The 20,975-nt window shown below is 46.6% G+C and overlaps 1 protein-coding gene across 1 annotated transcript; it reads left to right on the forward strand.

Annotated features, from left to right (window-relative positions):
• Positions 1-4,797: 4,797 nt before the first annotated feature.
• On the forward strand, positions 4,798-14,469 carry LOC144103987 (uncharacterized). Its single transcript, XM_077636740.1, has 2 exons — positions 4,798-5,107; positions 13,091-14,469. Exons 1-2 carry the CDS (start codon positions 4,823-4,825, stop codon positions 14,219-14,221), a joined length of 1,416 nt encoding a protein of 471 aa, XP_077492866.1. The 5' UTR covers positions 4,798-4,822; the 3' UTR covers positions 14,222-14,469.
• The last annotated feature ends 6,506 nt before the right edge of the window (positions 14,470-20,975 follow it).

Consider the following 20,975-nt stretch of genomic DNA (forward strand, 5'->3'; position numbering starts at 1 on the left):
AGCAAGTGGTACTTCCTGCGGCTCATGGAATCAGGCTGAGAGATTTAATATAAGGACTTCGTGAAGGTGCTTAATTGTGGAGATCGCTGTGGCCCCTTTCGGCAACATGCAGCTTTTACAACGTGAGATACGGCGCTTTCGCTGTTTTTTCGCTGCCTCACATAAATATTCTTTATGTACTGTTATTCGCTCAGGAACAGAACAGAGGTAAAATCCGTTGTTTTATTTCTCGATTCGTGTTCGATTTGGTTTATACCTCAGCTTTTGGCATTCAAATCGTTCAGAGCTGAACTATGGGTAATCGATTCATTACAGAAGAAATCGAGCGCGCATTTGATTGAGTGTATAAATTGTACTATTTTCACACACCTAACATTTTATAATTGAAAATTTTATAATCATTGACAGTCCGAACAGATCGCGCACGGGCATGTTTGTATGCATAGCCGGATCATCCGCCTCGCTGCAAAATGTAAATTAAATATGATTACTTAGAACAAGTCCTTTATTTATCACGACCATAGACAAATCGGATGGCGTGCCGAACATTTCAGTGTTTCTTGGAGATATCGACTGTTCAGTGAGATGCACCATGCTGCTTCAGCCCTGCAAACTAGAAGCGTTCGACATTATTTACATCACTTGATGCTGTTTATGTAAATATTAGATGCGAACACCACAAGCGCGCAGCCTGGCCCTTCGGCTCCGTGCAACCTCTGCCTCATAAGGAGCGACACGCCAAGCGCTATATCACCAGAGAAGCTGAGAAATGCCTCCCTGACCCTGCACTTACGCGGGAGTCGACACCTCATAAACATTGGGGGAGTAACTACAAGGACCACTCACTCAGGGTGTAGGCGAGAACGCGCTCCCGAAAAACAACTGTTGTCTAGGCTACAAAAGTCATTGACGAAAATTATCGACATTTACGCGATTTTGATTATTAGCTCAATTTGAGATATACCAGTACAGTATGGCCACGTTGGTGGAGGAAAATCTGGTTCATCAAACAGCTCGAAGCATGAACATCTTTTCTATGCTTAAGCCAAAGAGAATGCTCCTGCGTAGTCATTATAAGAAGTCATGAGAGAGACGTGGCAGCAACATTACATTTGCTCATCTCCAGGACTCTGCAAAGAATGGTAAAAAAATAAAATATGTATTGTTAAACGACTAGGGCAAAAAACGATGAGATCACTCGTCTAGACCACTTGCCATTGTGTGGATTATTCAAGCAGCGAATAATATATGCGCAAGTTCTCCGTGTATTATCAGCACAAATTCGCGAAATATTTAAATAGTGTTTTATGTTACTTAACCTTGGTCGGCAATAAGTATATCTAATGGAGAAATTGAGTGCGTGAAGCTGACGCTTACATCAGAATGCTTGCTACTCAGCAATTACGTGGATACGTATTTTCAGCTTGCGCTATCAAGTTTATATCAAAATGAAAAAAAAAATCACTGATATTGGATGGCAGATATTTGCCGCAAATCTGGTGCATTACTAACACACTTATTATTTAAAACTGCGCCATTGCATTGGGGTGCTTCAGTATTCCTGGGTATGGTGCGCAAATCAAGCAGGGACACAAGGTGTAGTTTAGGGCTCTGTACAAGGATTGCAACTACACAGAGAAATAGCAGTACCTAACTTCCTCGTCAAGTTCATTACCTTACTGATAAGAGCTGCACTTCGATGCCCACAGAAATACTTCAGCTTACCAGGAACCGGCACTAGGCCGATAAACGTTAAGGGTCTGCTGAGAGCGGTGGAACAGAATGATTCATGCGGCACTTAGCAAAGCGGAACCAGCTTCCTTCTTTTAAATATGTTTTTTGACTCTAATGATTTTTTATGGCGCAAGGGCATCACTGAACAAAAAGCACTATTAACACGGCAATTCTAAATCACGGTTAATTAAGTACTTTTCCTTCCAAGCTACCGAAAATTGACATTAAAAAAGAAAACGAAAGGATTAAAACTAAATATTTTTCGTTGCATTTGCAACTTGCAACAAAAGTGAAGGTTTAAAAATAATAGGTTAAATTTCATCAGCTTTTTTTTTTACATAGGACACGTGTAGCACAGAACACTTAAGCAATTTTCATTTATTTAGAATTTATTAACAATACATAACTGGTATGAGACTTTCGTCAAGAGTACAAGATATGGCTTTCAAACCCACCTGTGGGTTGAAGGCGACCGCTGACAGGAGCGCTTGAATAGTGAAATACATCGAACACGGCTCATTATGCGAAAGTGTATTTAAGAGGTACCTACGTGAGAAGTTGCGCTAATAGCACGGAGATGCTAAAGAAACGGAAATCAAACAACATAACTTACTCTGACAGTAAAATTAAGGTTGAGACGCCATTACTAATCTGAAAACGATGAGTGACAAGGCATTTATAAAATGTTTCGTCGCATTCCAATTTTTTCGTGCATGTAACTGTATGTTACAATTTTAATTAAACGAACAAAAATAACACAATAAAGAAAAATGTAGCTTATATCAGTCGGCTACAGAAAGCCAATATAAATAAAAATTGCCTCTTCAAGCTCGATTTACACGTCAATAGCTTTATAATTCATTGGCCTTAGGAATGTTCGACGACGTTAAGGCTTCTGACACATTTTTATTTATGAATTGAGTTAGCCTACAGAAAAAAGCCGCTGGATAGGATATTATATCATGCCACGATGAATCTCTTTTATTTGACACGCTAGTTTCGCGCAGTAGGCAGTTGCTTGTAGTTAAGCATGGACGGTATTAAATAACCACGTTTTCAGTGACCATACCTAGTAGAGCAGGGCGGCAAATTAAAAGATATCTAGGTCCGCAGAAACTAGCAGGAAGATGTTCCATTTTTTAGTTTGAACAAAAATGGCTGAATGCATCCGCTTCTAAGTGAAGGGCGCCAAAATTTAAAGATTTTAAGGCTTTCAGGAACTTATCGCCAGAGGCTAATTCAAAATAATAATAATAATAATTGGTTTCTGGGGAACGGAAATGGCGCAGTATCTGTCTCAAATATCATTGGACACTTGCTCTGGTCCCTCCTCATGTTACGAATGAATTCAAAATCATAAACAAGTTTTCGCAATAAACGAAATAACAGAGTTCATTTTGCTCATTCATCGAATTCGCCAATGACTGCACACAATAATCACACAGCGCAGTATAGTACAGCCCAGTCCTTCTAGAATCATGTTTACAAGAGAAATGGTTGATTTTATTACGTCATGCTGTATGGTGCGCCTGACACAGCGTGCACTTAACATTCATAAACAAGTGGTGACCTCAGGCGAAGTCACTGTTACGGAACATAAGTCACTGTTACGGAACATACCCGTGTCTTTATCAGACGAAACATAGAATAGAGGATGGAAATGCATTAAGTTTGACTTAAGTTTCATAACTCTGAGGGACAAGCTTGCAGCACCTGGCTCGTTACGCGTACTAGGGAAAAGGCGGAAGTGAGTTATGGATACACTATGGCATTAGAAACTGATACCCCAAAACTGCTGAACTCGTCAGGGTTTGGCGGAACACTTTTAACGTCAATGAAACGTGCCTGTAGTGAGTCTGCAGCCACAGACACTGCCCACGCCGGCTGCCGCCTCCAACCCACGATCTCAGAACGTTCTCAAAAATCCGGGAGAGTGTGCTCGACGACTAATTTTAAAAACACCTTCTGAAAGAACTACCCCGTTGAACGTAATGGTTGCAAACAAGCTGTTCCGTTTATTCTCGAAACAAGGTTTGTTATTTGCCTAAAGTTTATATTGCGCGTCCTTCTGTCGAAAAGAAGGGAATTTGTGTTAGCTGTCGTGTGCATGTCAAAGTTTACGCTTGCATGTTTGCTGATTTCTGATTGCGTTCTTTCCTATTATGCCGAATGGAATGGAAAAAAAAACCATTACTCATTCGGTCACTAATAATAATAATATTAATTGGTTCTGGGGGGAAAGGAAATGGCGCATTATCTGTCTCATATATCGTTTGACTCCTGAACCGCGCCGTAAGGGAAGGGTAAAGGAGGGAGTGAAAGAAGAAAGGAAGAGAGAGATGCCGTAGTGGAGGGCTCCGGAATAATTTCGACCACCTGGGGATCTTTAACGTGCACTGACATCGCACAGCACACGGGCGCCTTAGCGTTTTTCCTCCATGAAAACGCAGCCGCCGCGGTCGGGTTCGAACCCGGGAACTCCGGATCAGTAGTCGAGCGCCCTAACCACTGAGCCACCGCGGCGGGGCCATTAGGTCACTAGAAGCTCATATTTATGACTTCTGAACATCTCAATTATTTTTTCAGCTGGTGTATGTGTGAGCTTTACAATCCACAACGTATTTCTGGCTCTCATAACCTAAGCCTAATTGAAATGGCCGTAATTATACATTTCTTTTAAATGCATTGCTTCTCCGAGAGCCATTAGACTTAGATATTAACTCGAGTGGTTATCGAAGGACATCCCTGGTGCCAAACGGACGTTTCTGAGAATAGTGTACAAGGAACTCTACGCACGTCGACATGCGGCGAACGAGAAGCATCTCATATCGTAGCGCGTGTAGTCAGTTGAAAGGTTATCTGAGCGCAATATGGCAGCGCCGGCGAGACGAGTGTTTGCTTATTAAGAACAATTCTTTCCTCTATCAAGGGAGCGACGAGAGGGGTCTTTTATGGGCCCGCCTGTTTTCTTGGTGGCAGGCGTACAGTAAAAAAAGAGAGGGAGGACACTGTATATAAGAGGTTGCACTCCAAGGATGGAGAAGACTATTGTGCAGACAGTAAGTCTGGAAACGGAGGCAGTGGAGAGATGCCTTCGGAATTTACGCAGTACGTCCTCGTCGGGTTCTGCGTAGAACTTGACTGGAGGCCCCTCACTTTCAGAAAGCCTATTCCAGAGTTCAGAGTATGTGGCGCTTGCGGACTCGTGCGCAAGAAAACCGCTATACTGTCCTGTATGCACGTGCTTTGCGAGAACTGCTACGACCAGTCAGCGCGGGACGAAGCAAGGGTCTGTCCGATTGACGGCAACCGGAGCGAGGAACGTGACGTGGAACTCAGGGAGGTTGATTCTGCAGAACTGCTAGACAGAGAGGTAGGTGGCCGGTTCGGGAGCGGGTGTTTTATTTTTTTTTTAAAGATCTTCATTTTGTTCCAAACAACCCTAAGAGGGATCTTACATATATTGGGCAGCAGATCAGCGGAACGGTGTTCCGCTTACAAAATATACGAGCAGACTTTTCGGACGTAAGTAGGGGAGTACGATTTGTAATTTACATTGAATAGGTCTGCAATTGACACTTTTGACAACGTGTGAGATGTTCAGAATATACAGGAAACGCTGCGTGTTTCATGTTTAAATGATTGGGTGTGTTTTCTGATTATGGTTTTGTTCGTATTGTGCATAAAGTGGTGTTTCCTGTGTTAACGTCCTCAGGCCCGGGAACAGGGTTCTGACAGAATATTTGTATCTGTATAGCAGATCATATTATCTAATTCGATGCTGAGAACATAAAAGAAGCTGCTGTTTTAATGCTCTCGATTTAGAAGTCAATGATAAAACATGTCCTACCACAAGCACTTTCGGGTTCCTTTTAAATATTAATTTTATATACCCAGCAAGAAAGATGACGCCCAGTGCTGGTAATTTTGGAGCCGCCGCGGTGGCTCAGTGGTTATGGCGCTCGGCTGCTGACCTGAAAGAAGCGGGTTCAATCCCGGGAGGCCGCGGCCGGTGTCTGTTGGTGTCTATTGTATCAGATGGATTAATGGTGTCTATTGTAGCAGATTGATGAGGGCCGTAAAGAAGAAAGAAGGGAGAGAAGCCAGTAATAGACTGCTGAGCGGTGTTGTAGGCAGAAGTCACATAAGGAAGGATGAGATCTCAATTCGGGTGGTTGGATGCGACATACATAGACAGCATATCCCCGAGGGTGGGGTTAAATCGCTCGGTGAGGCTCGAGGTGGTTTGATGTATTATGTTGCACTGGCGGAGCAGGGCTGTGACGACATCGGATAAAAAGGCGCGTCCGCGGTCGCTAAGCAGTTCACGAGGTGCACCGTGACGAAGAACGAAACGTTGCAAAAGGAAGGACGCGACGTCTGTCGCTGTGGCATACGGAAGGGCGGCAGTTTCGGCATACCTCGTGAAATGATCAACCGTAACGATAGCCCAACGGTTGCGGGCCGCAGTGTACGGAAGCAGGCCGTAGAAGTCAATACCTATATCGAAAGGGCGCGGTGGAGAAGGAAGCGGCTGCAACTCTCCATCAGAACTATGAGGAGATGCCTTGTGAGGATGACAGGCGAGACAGGAGCGTGCATATTTAAGTGCGAAGGGGTACATGCCGCGCCAGTAACAGCGCAGCCGGATGCGTGTGTATGTTTTGAAAACTCCCGTGTGAGCACATTGTGGGTCAGCGTGGAAATATGCGCATACTTGCGTGCGCAGGTGGCGAGGAATAAGAAGTAACCACTTGCGGCCGTCGGTGCTGTAGTTCCGGCGATAGAGGAGGTTATCGCGAATCACGAAGTGGGGAGCATGCGGCGGACAGCACGGCATGAAGAAGCAGCCGTAGGATTGGAGAGAAAGTCGAGAAGAGAAGCGATCCAGGGGTCGCTACGTTTCGTTGAGGGCATGTCGCTGATATGAAGCGACGACGGGGAGACGTCAGAAGTGGAAAGGCTGGCGATCTCGGCTTGAAATGGGCAGCGGGACAGGGCATCAGCGTCTTGATGTTTGTGGCCGGAGCGATAGACCACGCGGATGTCGTATTCTTGCAGACGAAGAGCCCACCTGGCAATGCGGCCAGATGGGTCTTTCAAGGAGGACAGCCAGCAAAGCGCATGATGGTCCGTCACAACGTCAAAAGAGCGGCCATAGAGGTGCGGGCAATCGCCGCGGTGGCTCAGTGGTTAGTGTGCTCGGCTACTGATCCGGAGTTCCCGGGTTCGAACCTGACCGCGGCGACTGCGTTTTTATGGAGGAAAAACGCTAAGGCGCCCATGTGCTGTGCGATGTCAGTGCACGTTAAAGATTCCCAGGTGGTCGAAATTATTCCGGAGCCTTCCACTACGACACCTCCTTCTTCCTTTCCTCTTTCACTTTCTCCTTTAGCCCTTCCCTTACAGCGCAGGTCAGGTGTCCGCCGATATAAGAGACAGATACTGCGCTATTCCCTTTCCCCCAAAAAAACAAATATTAGAGGCACGGGCGCAATTTGGAAAGAACCGGTACGATGGCCAAACACTCTTTTTCACAGACGGAGTAATCAGATTTAGCCTTCGTAAGTGTGCGACTTGCATAGACACCAATGTATTCACAATAACAAACAGATGCGCTGGGCGAGTACGGCGCCGAGGCCAACACCACTGTCGTCCGTGTGGACCTCGGTAGGAGCGGTCGAATCGAAGTGTTGCAGTATAGGCGGCGCTGTAAAGTGGCGCCGCAAGGTGTTATACGCATCTTCGCAAGCCGGAGACCACATCGATAAGTCGGAGCTGCCGGACAGTTGTGTTAAAGGCGCAGCAATCGAAGCAAAGTTGCGAACAAACGTCCGAAAGTATGATCACAGGCCTAAGAAGCTGGCGCAGGTCTTTGATGGAGGTAGGTTTGGAAAAGGCAGCGACAGCGCGAAGTTTGCCTGGGCCGAGACAAACTCCTCGCTTAGAGACAACGAGGCCTAAAATTGTCGGTTGACGTACAGCAAAACGGCATTTCATCAAGTTGAGCTGCAGGTAAACGTCAGACAGGTAGGTCAAAACGTCTTTCAGGGGAAGTAGATGGGTTTAATAATATTAATAATTGGTTTTTGGGGAAAGGAAATGACGCAGTATCTGTCTCATATATCGTTGGACACCTGAACCGCGTCGTAAGGGAAGGGATAAGAGAGGAAAATAAAGAAGAAAGGAGGAAGGAGGTGCCGTAGTGGAGGGCTCCGGAATAATTTCGACCACCTGGGGATCTTTAACGTGCACTGACATCGCACAACACACGGGCGCCTTAGCGTTTTTCCTCCATAAAAACGCAGCCGCCGCGGTCGGGTTCGAGCCCGGGAACTCCGGATCAGTAGTCGAGCGCCCTAACCACTCAGCCACCGCTGCGGGTAAATAGGTGGGTTTCAAGGTCGGAATAAAATACGACAATGTCGTCGAGGTAGCATAGACACATTTTCCACTTGAGTCCACGCAAAGTGGTGTCCATCATCCTTTCGAATGTTGCAGGAGCATTACGAAGGCCGAATGACATCACAGTAGATTCACACAATTTGTCGGAGGTTACAAAAACAGTTTTAGGGCGATCGACCACTTCCATAGGGACCTGCCAGTACCCAGAACATAAATCGAGGGATGAAAAGAGCTCCGCCCCTTGCAAACAGTCCAGAGCGTTATCTATGCGTGTGAGCGGATAGATATTCTTGCGCGTTATCTTATTAAGGCGGCGGCAATCGACACAGAAGCGGATGCAGCCATCTTTCTTTTTCACAAGGCCAGCAGGCGATGCTCAGGGGCTACTTGAGGGTTAATGACGCCGTTTTGAAGCATTTGGTCGACTTGCTCAGTAATACTCTGGCGCTCGATTGGAGACACACAATAGGGGCGCTACCGCAGCGGCGTGTGGGCACCAGTGTCGATGCGACGGGTGACGGTGGAAGTTCGGGCCAAGGAAGGTGGCTGAGCGTCGACGGAAGAAGTAAATTCATTAAGGAGGGCGAGGAGCTGTGTTCTGTGCGGCGGGGGAAGATCGGCGTCGATGGAGCGCAAGAACAATTCGGTAGAAGAGCGATCTGGCGTAGAAGCAGGAGGGCTGAGCGCGTTCATGGCGAGGAGCGGTGTATCGTCGGTCTCCTCGCGGATGAGCAGAGATGCGATTGGTTGCACACTGCCGAGAATTCACCAAGGCGCAGAACGGTAGGGCAGGAAAACGGGTTAGAGACAAAAAGTATAGAGAGGCCAGCGGGCACAGTCAGTACGGCGTATGGCAGAGGTAGACATTTTCGGTGAAGAAAAGTATGGCCTGGAGTAAAGAGGACAGTGTCGTCACCGACAGAGTCGCAAGACAGGTGTACAGACACAGAAGAGCACGGAGGAATGTCGATGTCTTCGGTGGCTAGGGCTTTTACACAAGCAACAGAAGGAGCAGCGTCCAGCAGAGGATTGGGCAGAGAAGAGAACCCGACTTCCTCTCGAGCACAGTCGATGATAGCTTCATGGCCGGAAAGGAAATCTCAGCCGAGAAAAACAGGATGGGAACAGGAACGCAGCACGAAGAATTCTATCGATTAGAGGGAGTCCTGAATCACAGCTGGAGTAGTACACTCTGCGGACGGCTTGATGTGCTCAGCGCTGGCCGTACGCAGTGACAATCCAGCAATCGGCGTCTTTACCTTCTTCAACGAACGACACAACTTTTCGTCCATAACAGAAATCACAGCACCGGTGCCCACAAGGGCCAAGGCAGAAATGCCCTCTAAAGAAACTACGATCACATTAGCAGGGGATATGCGAGGACTTGGAAAGTTCAACGGGGACGCAGTTCTTGCCACTGGAAATGCGGCACCAAGTTTTCCTCCTGAGGGGTATTGGGGCGACGTCGCATAAGAGAAACGGAGCGGCACCTCGGTAACGGAGAACGGCGTCTAGAAAACGCCGACCAGTCAGGAGAAAAAGGGCGACCATACGGCGGCTCAGCACTGCCGGAGTACTGACTCGTGGAAGGCCAGTACGCGGGAGCTGGAGGAGGTGGCGCGTAGACTGGGAGACAACGGCGGCAAAGCCGGGCCGCGTGAGCAGCCAAGCCGCAATTGTAGCAGATTGGCCGGTTGTAGATGGCGCGCCAGGGATTGCTGACTCGCGGAGCCGGTCGAAGAGAAGGAGCCACCGCTCGCGCAGGTATTGGAGGCAAAGATTTGGTAGGCGGTCGAGGTCCTGCGACGGACGTCCGCGTATGTCAGCGGAGCGGCCATAGGGGGCGGCGTCTGGTCAACGACGTCGAGATATGTCAGGGGAGCGCCGGCAGGTGGTGGTGAATGGGCGGGTGGAAAAGCATCGGCAACTTGCTCTTGGATGGCGTGTCGAAGAGCCGGAGCCAAATAGGGAGCTCGCTCTGTAGTGCTCAGCAGAAGAGAGAGCTGACGCGCTACTTCTTTCCGGACAAAGTCTTTGATCTGTTGCAGCAGCGATGAGGTGTCAGGTGCTGGCGTCCGTCCAGCAAGCGACTCATCCTGCCGGGGGTGCTGCCGAGTCAGGAGCCTCTGCTTCCTCAGCTCCTCGAAGCTTTGGCAGAGGATGACGACTTCAGCAACGGTACGCAAGTTGCGCGCTACCAGCATCTGAAAGGCGTCGTCGTCAACACCCTTCAAAATGTGTTTAATATTGTCAGCTCCTGACATGATGAGGTTGACACGCTAGCATAGGTCAATGACATCTTCTATTTAACTGGTAAAGCTTTTGCCGACCTGTTGGGACCGTTCGCACAAGCGTTGTTCGGCGCGGAATTTCTGGACAGCAGGACGACCAAACACGTCGTAGGAGGTTGCCTTGAAAGCAGGCAAAGTTTGGATGTCCACCTCATGGCTCCGATACCACAGGTTAGCCACGCCGGTGAGATATAAAATTACGTTATTTAGTTTGGTATCATCGTCCCATTTGTTGCAAAGGCTCACCATCTCGTAAGACGTGAGCCAATCTTCGACATCCTGCTCATCGGTCTCACTAAAGATGGCCGGGTCCCGTTGGCGAAGGGAGCCGGCGCAGGTAACAGCTGGGCCCACTTGCACGGCTTGATATTGAACGTCGCTAGGCATCGCAGGTGGCGAGAGAGTACGGTTGCGCAATGCCAGGACTGTCACCCGGCACCTCTACCAAATGCAATGCGGGGTTTATTGAAAAGAGCTGGGAGGACGGGAGAAGCGGCTAGAACAGTCCGCGGGCAACAAGACCGGATTGGATTGGATTGGATTGGATTAGGTTGGATCTTGGGGCTTATCTCTTTATAACGGGCGGACCTTGCACTGAAGTCCTAGCAAACTTTTTTGGGGCACGGACATTCGTGGCGATAGCAATACGGCTGCCGCGCAGGACCATCTTCTTCGTATTCACGAGTCATCTGCTTTGTCTTTGTCATGTTCAGAATTAACAAATATTTGATTCTGCTCGGCCCTTGGATCTACTAAATTGTGAACCCCCAAACGCTTGCTTCCGTGACTACAAGACCGAAGAGTGCTGGCAGCTACAGGGGGGAGGACTTGTCACATTCCTTTTCTTTTGACACACGCTATCCGTCGCGGGCATCCAAAATAAGACATGGCATGTTTTCAGACGATGTGCTCACTTACCTGTGGTAGAAAAAGTTTATCGGCAGCGGTGCTTTGTGTTTACATTTATTGCGGTCCAGAATTCTTTCGGGCACGGCATCGGGAAAAAGAATTTTGAAATTCGCAACCTAGTCCACCGTTACATTCATGATGCCAACCTAATTTTTCTTATGAGAAGCAGGCACCCAACTACCATTGTGTAAAATTAAACTGTAGAAAATAAGTACACGAGCGCACTCTTTGTAACAGTTCATGTCCCTAATGAAGACCGCCTCTAGTGTTTTTGGTGTTCCTCTGACGATGCTCCGACAGACAACAATCTTGAAGAGGACTGAGCATCCTTTTCTGTCTCTTTCAAAAGACAGTTTTTATTTTTGTGTCTTCGCAAAGTGCGTTATCTCTCAACCATCGACGAAAGAAAGTTCGAGAACTACCTCTGCACCACCTAAAACCAGATTTGGTCAAATCGTTACGCAAGTGAGCAACGATTCTGGTGTCCTAGACGGCACCTTGCTTCTGAAAAAGATCGCGGCGTGTACCTTGCGCGCTTGAAGAAAAACAGGGTTTAAATGGACTGAAAAACGCTTCCAGAAGCTATGAAAATCCTGAATTTTTTTTAGCATAGAAAATCGCGATGACTTCACAATCATTGTCTTGCCGTGGAAATGTACGATTAGAGGCACCCCAGTGAATCCAGACAGCTGGGTAACAGCGTTGGTGCAGCCGCATTCTCTCAAGCCCTATTAAGCCTGTTAGAACATAGCAATTATCTTCAAAGTTCAGAACTTACATTTCCTTTAGCGAACTCGCCACTGTCTATCTGGCCACACCGGATGCTCGGAAGAGCAACCTAAGTCGCACAAGCCCACAAGCCGCACAACCGCGCCTGCCATTGAAGGGCACTGCAGGGCACTGCCTAACTGCTGCACCACTGCTCCAGGAGTAGTATAAGGACACCTAACTATGTACGAATGTCACCGTTTCCGCATGTATAGGCATTAACTCATTAAATCTATGTAGTCATAAACCTAAGCCAAATTGTATGTTGAATTTCGCCGATATTTGTCCGACGTTTGCTTGACCTTGAAGGCTGCGGCTCAAACCGAAACCAAAGTGCTCTCGCACCTAAATGGCATTTGGCCTGATCACGCGACCCGCCGCGGTGGCTCAGTGGTTAGGGCGCGCGACTACTGATCCGGAGTTCCCGGGTTCGAACCCGACCGCGGCGGCTGCGTTTTTATGGAGGAAAAACGCTAAGGCGCCCATGTGCTGCGCGATGTCGGTGCACGTTAAAGATCCTCAGGTGGTCGAAATTATTTCGGAGCCCTCCACTACGGCACCTACCTCTTCCTTTCTTCTTTCACTCGCTCTCTTATCCCTTCCCTTACGGCGCGGTTCAGGTGTCCAACGATATATGAGACAGATACTGCGCCATTTCCTTTCGCCAAAAATAGCAATTATTATTATTATTATTGACCACGCGAAATCGTTATTTTTTCCTTTGTGTTGGGTGTATTTGCACATCCTGCGCATATAACTCTATGATGCCTTCCTGCGCTACAATATGAACCAGGAATGAAACATTTAGTACGAAACACTCATGCTCTAGCGTGCCTTTTTTGCTAAAAATTTCGAGCAAAATGCGCAAATTGGCGTGTCTCACACTGTATTTTAATCGGCAGTGCTGGTCTTGTGAAATTGATGTGTAAAGGATTTAAATAACGCCACTAGAAAAGTAAAAAAAAGCCATTTTATCGTTCCAGGTGAAGTGCTGGAACGAAGAAAGTGGATGCGGGGCCGTATTGCCTGCTTGCAAGATTGCCCAGCACTTTCAGACTGAATGCCGACACCACACTCTTTCTTGCCGCAAGTGTTCTGCGACACTTCTTTGCAGCGACGTGTACGCGCACCTCAGATCGGAGTGCTGCACCTCAGCGACACCCGTATCTTCTGAACATGAATGGGATTCTACCCGCAACGAGCAGGCAGCGCTCCCCACTTCCGCGACAGAAACTTCAGAGCGGTGCACCGATGAAACTAAAGCAGTGCCTGATGTGATGTTTGCTCACAGCAGCGTACAGGTTCACACAGTAAGCGATCTAAGTAAAACTGTGGAAAAATGCAATGAGACATTGAGACAGGAGCTCCAGCGGGGCATAAACAGCGTCAAGGAGACAATGAGACGAGCGGTGGATCATGTAACAAGAGAACAGCGTGCTCAGAGAGCACGCTTGGATGCAATCACTGCATTTAGTGAGGAAACAAGAGACGGTATGATTTCAAGTAACGACAGAATGATGAGATTGGAAATAATAGGAAATGATTTGGTGAAAGAGGCCAAAGGACAGAGTGAAGTGATTAACCATATCAGTGAAGGCGTCGAAGAGGTTAAAGGGGAAGTAAAAGAGAGCAAGGAGAAAATTGACCGAGTTGGAAAAATGTTAAGGAGCAGTAATGTGCACGAATCCAGCTGCGAGTTTTCCATAAAAGGCGTGGGATCACTCCGAGAAAAAGCACAGAGGGATGGTTTCGCGGTATACAGAGCCGATTGTGTGTATTTACTAGGCTACTGCACGTTACCTGGAGTCTACCTCCAAAATAAGAGTGGAACAATAACACTGCATCCGCGCATCCAATTGCGCATGGGTGACATGGACGACGCCGTTCAGTGGCCGTTCACGAAAACAGTCAAGCTGCGTGTCATGCACCCAGTTCGGCGAGAAGACCGTGAGATCAGGGAAACTATTTCTCCAAATGTTTCGGGCAGTGAAAGGCCGCACGAGAATAGTACTGCTGCTGTTTATACCGATTCTTATTTCAAACTCGATGAATTGATCAGTGAGGGTTTCGCTGAAGGTGATGAATTAAGGGTAGAGTTTCAATTGCAGAAGTGATTGCTGCTGCAATGAAGCGAGGATTGAGGAGAGTTCCTTGGACACGGTATATAGTTCTTAATTGAAAGCCTTTTATCCTAGAGTGAGGCATGCTGAACGTTTAGAGATCATTACTGCTTTCGATCGGTTTCACTTTTTTTTTTCCTTTTTATCCTTGAAATATTGAACGAAACTGTGTTTTTGATTTTTGTATTAAACATATCATTACCCAAATTTCATGAAATAAAATTGACATTGCTAAAATTCAAGCGAACGTCTCATAAGTGCGGAATTTTTTTTGAGTAAGTCACACTACAGTATTGAGTGCACTATACGGTTTCCACGTTGAATATGTACACATTAGCGCTTCCAAAAAAGAGTATTTCTCCGTTGACACTCTTGGATTGTGCCTTGCACAGATACAGATTTACAAAAAAGGCAGAAATTTTCGATTTTAATTCCTTGCTTACTGACAGACCTACTTATAGGTGGCTGGAAATAACGGTAATAGTAGTCTTATAAGCATTTACACAGGGTTATATCAGGTAAGTGTATTTGGGTACTGTAGTTAAGCTGTGTTGTAACCCCGTCTTACTCTTTGGGAGTTTGTGGGCTTCAATTTCCAAACCCCTGGTACGGATTGTGTGTTTTCGCATTTGTAGTTAGCGGTCGTCCAACTTCAACCACAATTAAGCTAACTGTTTAATACGGCCTCTCACTTCGAAAAGCTCTATTCGTGTAGGCACGCCAGCATTATCTCTACGCTCAGAACTCTCCTCACCAGCCACTGATACCTGGATTCTAATACAGCGGCCATTACCACCAAACTTGAATACATTAGAGTCTCAAGCATACCTCTCATTAGGGTATTGGATATGCTCATCACGAACGACGGGTTCAGCAGAGCCACCATTAAATAACTCCGCCCCGATGTCCAGAACACCACTGCGCTCAGTCGTAGAGAGAAAGAGTGAGAGCATAGTGGTAGACGGAAGGCAGGGAGGTTACCCAGAAGAATTTCCAGTTGGCTACCCTCCAGTGGAGGGCAGGGATGAGGGGGGCTGTAAAGGAATAAGAAGTAGAGCAGTACGGTCCGTAGTAAGCACGGCAACCAATGACAAATACACTGAAAGTCACAGGCCGTCGCAACAGTAGTCCGCACACATTGAGGGCCGCCGAGCGCTGCTACCTGAGGAGAACAGATCGACACACCTCTACCACTAACTCATTCGCAGACTTTTTAATGGACACAGGAATGAGAGAGGCAGAAGCACGACGCCCTGCTCAGGCTTTCCGCATCACCAAACTTATTTATACTCACCGCTATCTGTATCTCGCTCCAAAACCAGGAACCAATAAATAGAATTGTCAGATGCATAAGTAAAGCGGCCCTTCCCTTCCAGAATTCAACTTCCAACAAAAAATTTTCAAATTAGGTGTACATAACACTATAGCGGAATTCATTGAAGATCAACTCAGGCGGCAATACTATCGCCTATCTCAAACACTTACCGGAAGAATCTTCTGAAAAGACTCAAAATCGCCCGCGACGACCTAATTTCGTATCAGCTTAACATCTCTCTCGAAACAGAAAAAGATGTTTATATTCCACCTGTGCCCAAAAAGACCCACTCTGGGCATTACAAAGATCGTCGAACAGCTCGAACAGCAGCCCTTAATAAGCATCACTCTGCAGATCCAGCAGTCGCATACGTAGACGCTGCGGTGGATTTTACCACTTCAGCCCATGCCATCCCAGTACTTAATCGGGATCATATTCCCTGCTCAGCTTTAACTCTCAATCTATTCAGCATCCGGTAGAGGCTGAAGATGCAGCTATAGGTCTCGCCATTATTCAGACCCCCTCCCCTAAGCGCACAATACATTCTCGGGTTCTAAATCAGTCATACGAAATTTTGCCAAACAACGGGTTCACACATCACCGCAGCTTGTCCTGAACAGTGCTGTAGCACCTAATCGGCTAGTTAGACTGATCTGGGTTCCAGCACACTGCGGACATGTGGGGAAGTCGGCCGCACATAATCGCGCCCGCCCGAGGAATAGTCGACCGGCCGGTGGATGGCCTCCCCACGTTGCGCAGTGCAACAGACCACATGGAGACATACAATGAAACTACACTCCACTACCATGGCTCTCGGCTAGTTTACTCCCCCCTTCAAAAGTCACTCAGTAATGCGGAGCAAGTCATTTGGTGACGAATTCAGACAGACACTTTTCCGAGCTCCTTCCCGCGTCCCCTCATGACCCCTGGGGAGTATGATCCGGCAAGCAAATTATGCCAACGCCCTAAAGCAGATGTCTGTCGCATACTTAGGGCCTGCCCTAATAGTCCTACTCCGCCTTTTGTAGCGATAGCTACATTACGGTAGCATTTCGAACCTTCAGTGTGGCAGTGGCGGCGCAGCCATTAACATATGGTCACGTGATAGGTCACGTGACCAGCCACGTGGCGCGGAGCAGCGCCGCGCGGGCGAACCCGAGCTGCAACAGCTGCGCGCATGCGCAGTGTCAAGTGGGACGTAGTTGAAGAAGGAACGCCCAGAGACACGGAGCGGCGAAAGAGGGACTTTCCAATTTCCTGAGCAAGTTCCACTCAGCCATCTGTAGATATCGCAGAAAGGGAACCAGCGCAAAGTACGGAGACACAGAACAGGAACACAGGACGACGCTGGTCTGCGTCCTTTGGGCTGTTCGTTTTTTCTGCAATCATGCACCGACTCGCCCAGCTCGCCACACTACTGTAGCTAGCGCGTCACTCCAGGTTTAAAGGGGCTCTGAAGCACCTTCCGAGGAAAGCCCATCAACTCGCTTAATCACTGCATTGTGCTGTCATGAAAACCTACGCCAAATAATACACTTCTACACGCACCAGATGAGCCCCAATCACGCGCGAAAGTTGAAAGGCTTTTCCCGGCGACCTTTTCATGCTCGCACCCTGTTGGAATTCAGGTAGCAGCATACCACCGTTGCCACCAGTTGTCGGGATTCAGGTAGCGTGACTGGGCCGGAGAAGATACGAGGACGTCCGGAGGAAGAAAATACTTGGAAAAATTTATACAAAGACTATTTACATAATGTACAAGTAAGGGCAACTGTGATTGCGAATCATTGCGAATGATTGCGAATCATTGACAAGGTAATCTGCATATTATAGGGGTAGTACTCGCTTGAATACAGACGTAAGCATGTTTCGATCAATTTCTGCAGTCGATGCACCTTTCGCAGGCTGAAATACCTGCCAGAAGAATGCTTAAAATACAGTTCGATCAAAATGCAGAATTTTGTGCAAACATCCTGTAAACACTGACATCTTTTAAGCTTATTGAATAATGCGCAGGAGTATGCTAGCTTCAGTTTTGCCTTTTTTTTGCACCTTTTTATTCTTCTTTAACAGCATCCTTTTTCAAAATGTTTAGTAGTTATCACAACATATTGCTTCTACCGTGGCTGCGGTGGGGCGCGCAAGAATACCGGCTTGCATTCTTACACGCACACGCTTTGCGAGAGTTGCTACGACCAGTCAGCGGAGGTCGAAGCTCGGCTCTCTCCCCTAGACCAACATCAGAACATGGACCGTGACGTCGACATAAACGACTGCGATCTGGAAGGCCTGCAAAGCAGAGCGGAAGGAATATTGTAAAACGTACTTCTCGACTATCGTAATTTTCTTTTCTATCATCCTTTTACGAAAATATGTGATGAGTTAAGACTCATAGGTCCTCTTCATCGCCTCTCTGCATAGTTCCTAATAAAGTGGTTAGTTGAGTAGAATGAGGAGATTTTAATTAAACTGTGATGTGTTTTCTAACATTTAGTTGCGAATCAATAGCATTCCAAACGCACTACAGTTCACGGTGGAGCGTCTCTGATTTCGTCCATAAATATACGGGTATTCATTTAACAGTTGCGGTAACCATTAAGGAAACCATTGCGGGAACTGTTAAGGAAAAAACTCGATAATATGACGACCATTTTCATTTTGTAAAGAATTGCAAAAGCTGGGTTTGAATGAAATATTTGTAAAAGTGCTATATATATATATATATATATATATATATATATATATATATATATATATATATATATATGGGTGTGGACGCCCATTGATTGCCCCGGACCAAAAGCTTTCGCGCTGCTAGTTTTACTCACATAAGATCATTTATGGAGTTAAAGACACTGACTATTAGCCTTTCCCGATATGTGTTTAGAATGTACGCTAGCGTGCGCTCCCAACTGTGCACGAAGTGCGCCTAAGAGCCTATTATGTGCGCTAAATGACGCGTAGTGTCTGCAGCCGTTGTCATGATTTTTGCCTACTTCACTATTCCTAAGGATGTATTGCGCCAATATCTGTCGCCAAGTTCGGGACAGCATATCCGGTCGAGCTAAGCCAGATTATTTTTAGTCCTCCAGATTGCACGAGTAGTTTTCGGCCGGCTACAGTTTTCCCCTTTTGAGAGGAAAGCACTCGAGAAGTGCAACAGTGTTTGTTTTAAAAATATACATCCTACCGCGTTCTGTCAGCTGACAGATGGCCAGCTCTCCTGAATTTCTCGAATTCTTGGGCGCTCAGTAATTTTACAGTATTCTGTTCTTAAGATAACGTTGTTCTGATTGTCGCGGTGTGCGATGGTAACCAGAAAGAAATATGAAGTCCTCCTAATTCGATAATTGTAAATAATTTTCAAACTAACTATTGCACCAGCAATTTTGTGAAGTGGTGTATTGCGAAGAAGGGGAACTAAACAGCTGAAGGGATTAATTGACTCTCTCCGAGGAAAGGACTACCGTCCTTAGTGCTGTACGTGATATATAGTGTCGCTGTAATTGTCACGGTGCAGTGCATACTGCCATAGCAAATATTTCACACATTGTATACATGCTTGAAAGCAACACCGTCAGATGCATTAGGAAAAGTAACGTAGGCTTGAAAAAGACGCTGGTTGAAATGCGTGATGCCTGAAGCCTTTTCCCCTTCCTGCGCATGTTGTTATGTAAGTTATCTTCCAGTGCGCTAAAAATGCCGCTCTACGTTGCCTTCACCCAAATTCGGACGTTCCTGTCTTGCGCTTAATGCGTCAGAGCCGGCCAGACTAACCTAACCTAATCATTAAAATTTTCTTTATGCTTCACTTAGCTGCTTGGTGTTCCCTTCTCGCTTATTGTTTTTGTAACCTGTACTGTAACTCACAACCGATGAAAATTTCTTATCTGCACGTGTCCTGAGGAATAAAATCTGCTCGTAATATGTTGGCTCAGAATTTTATAAACCTAGGTTCTTTCGAAGTTATTTTTGCGCTTGAACGAAGGTAGTTGTACGTCTTTCATTTCGTTCAGGAGTAAAACCAGTCAAAAGACGGGACACAGCGAAGAGACGAGGCACACACACGACGACTTTTAGTCCCCCAATCAATACCTGTTCCCCAGTGCAGGGTAGCCAACCGGAACCCCTTTCTGGTTAACATCCCTGCCTTCCCCTCCTCCTCTTTACCTATCTATCTCTATCTTTAGGAGGTGAAGTGCATATCAGTAGGGAAAATGCTTAAAACGAGGAACCCGGTTCCGCTTTGCGGAACACAGTATGATCCATTCTTATGATCCATTCTTATCTACTTCCCTCAGCAGACTTTTACCGTTTAGGGGTTCTTGCAACAGTTCCTCATATTTTGAAGGGTTTTTGAGAGCTTTGAAGGTGCAGCTTATATCTGTTGGGTGATAAAGTTGACGAGGAAGCAAGGGAGGGTTATTGCGCTCTGCATGTTTTCATCACTGTAGACATCCATGAGGTTTAACCCTGTGTTCCTGGTTGTTATGAGCACCGATACCAAACCCTAGACATGCTGTGTTGAAGCACCCCGAGCTATAGGCGCAATGTTAGAAGCGTAGTGTTTCAACACGCCAACGCATTTGATGCAAATAACTCCAATGCACGTCTAGGCTTTTTTTTTACCTAGACACAGATTTGATAACGGAACCTTGGCAGGGAGACCAGCCTAATAGTGGGATGGTACGGGTTCTGCTTTAGGCATAAGCCTGATGCGCTCAATTGCTGCATTAGATGTAACTACCGCAATCTGAAATATTTCTAGAAAACAATGCGCACAAGGATATTTCTCACACGAGATTCTCACACTGAAGTCCAATGAAGAGAAAATAAAAGCTATAAAAAGTTCATTTACAATGCAGTGAGTAAATTCGTTTAATGAATAGTGAAATGAACCTGAGCAGCGTGATGTACTGACATGAGCGCGTTGGGAATTAATTTTATCATGGATATTATTTACAGGTACTGCGGTCTCAGGAGACCAAGCAGGTGGGAATGTATGTGCTATATTTTCTTTCTATTAACATCAAGTGATACATATCTTTTCTGTTTGGCATGTGAAGCAGGAAATCAAAAAGAGAGCAGAAATGAAGAAGTTCGTATTTCAGTCTTGTAGAATGATGATCCTCCCGTAATGTCAACAGAAATATACTTGCATGCACTGCCCCGCAAAATAAATATAACCGGAAGGAAGGAGAGAAACACAGTACCGAGCAGTATGACACAAAATACATGAGTAGCGCCTCGTCAAAATTTTCAGTGCAAAAAAAAATGCAGAGGGGAGGTAATTCCACTGACTAACTGTACGAGGAAAAAGGAATTTAAAACAATTTATTGCGTGCGTGGAAAAGCCGCAATTTATGAGCGTGACGGTGCCTTGACACGCGTGGCACGATGGTTGAATGTATGGCCAGGCATTAAATTCCAGCA

This window comes from Amblyomma americanum, chromosome 9, assembly GCF_052857255.1.
Source record: "Amblyomma americanum isolate KBUSLIRL-KWMA chromosome 9, ASM5285725v1, whole genome shotgun sequence".
Taxonomy (NCBI): domain Eukaryota; kingdom Metazoa; phylum Arthropoda; class Arachnida; order Ixodida; family Ixodidae; genus Amblyomma; species Amblyomma americanum.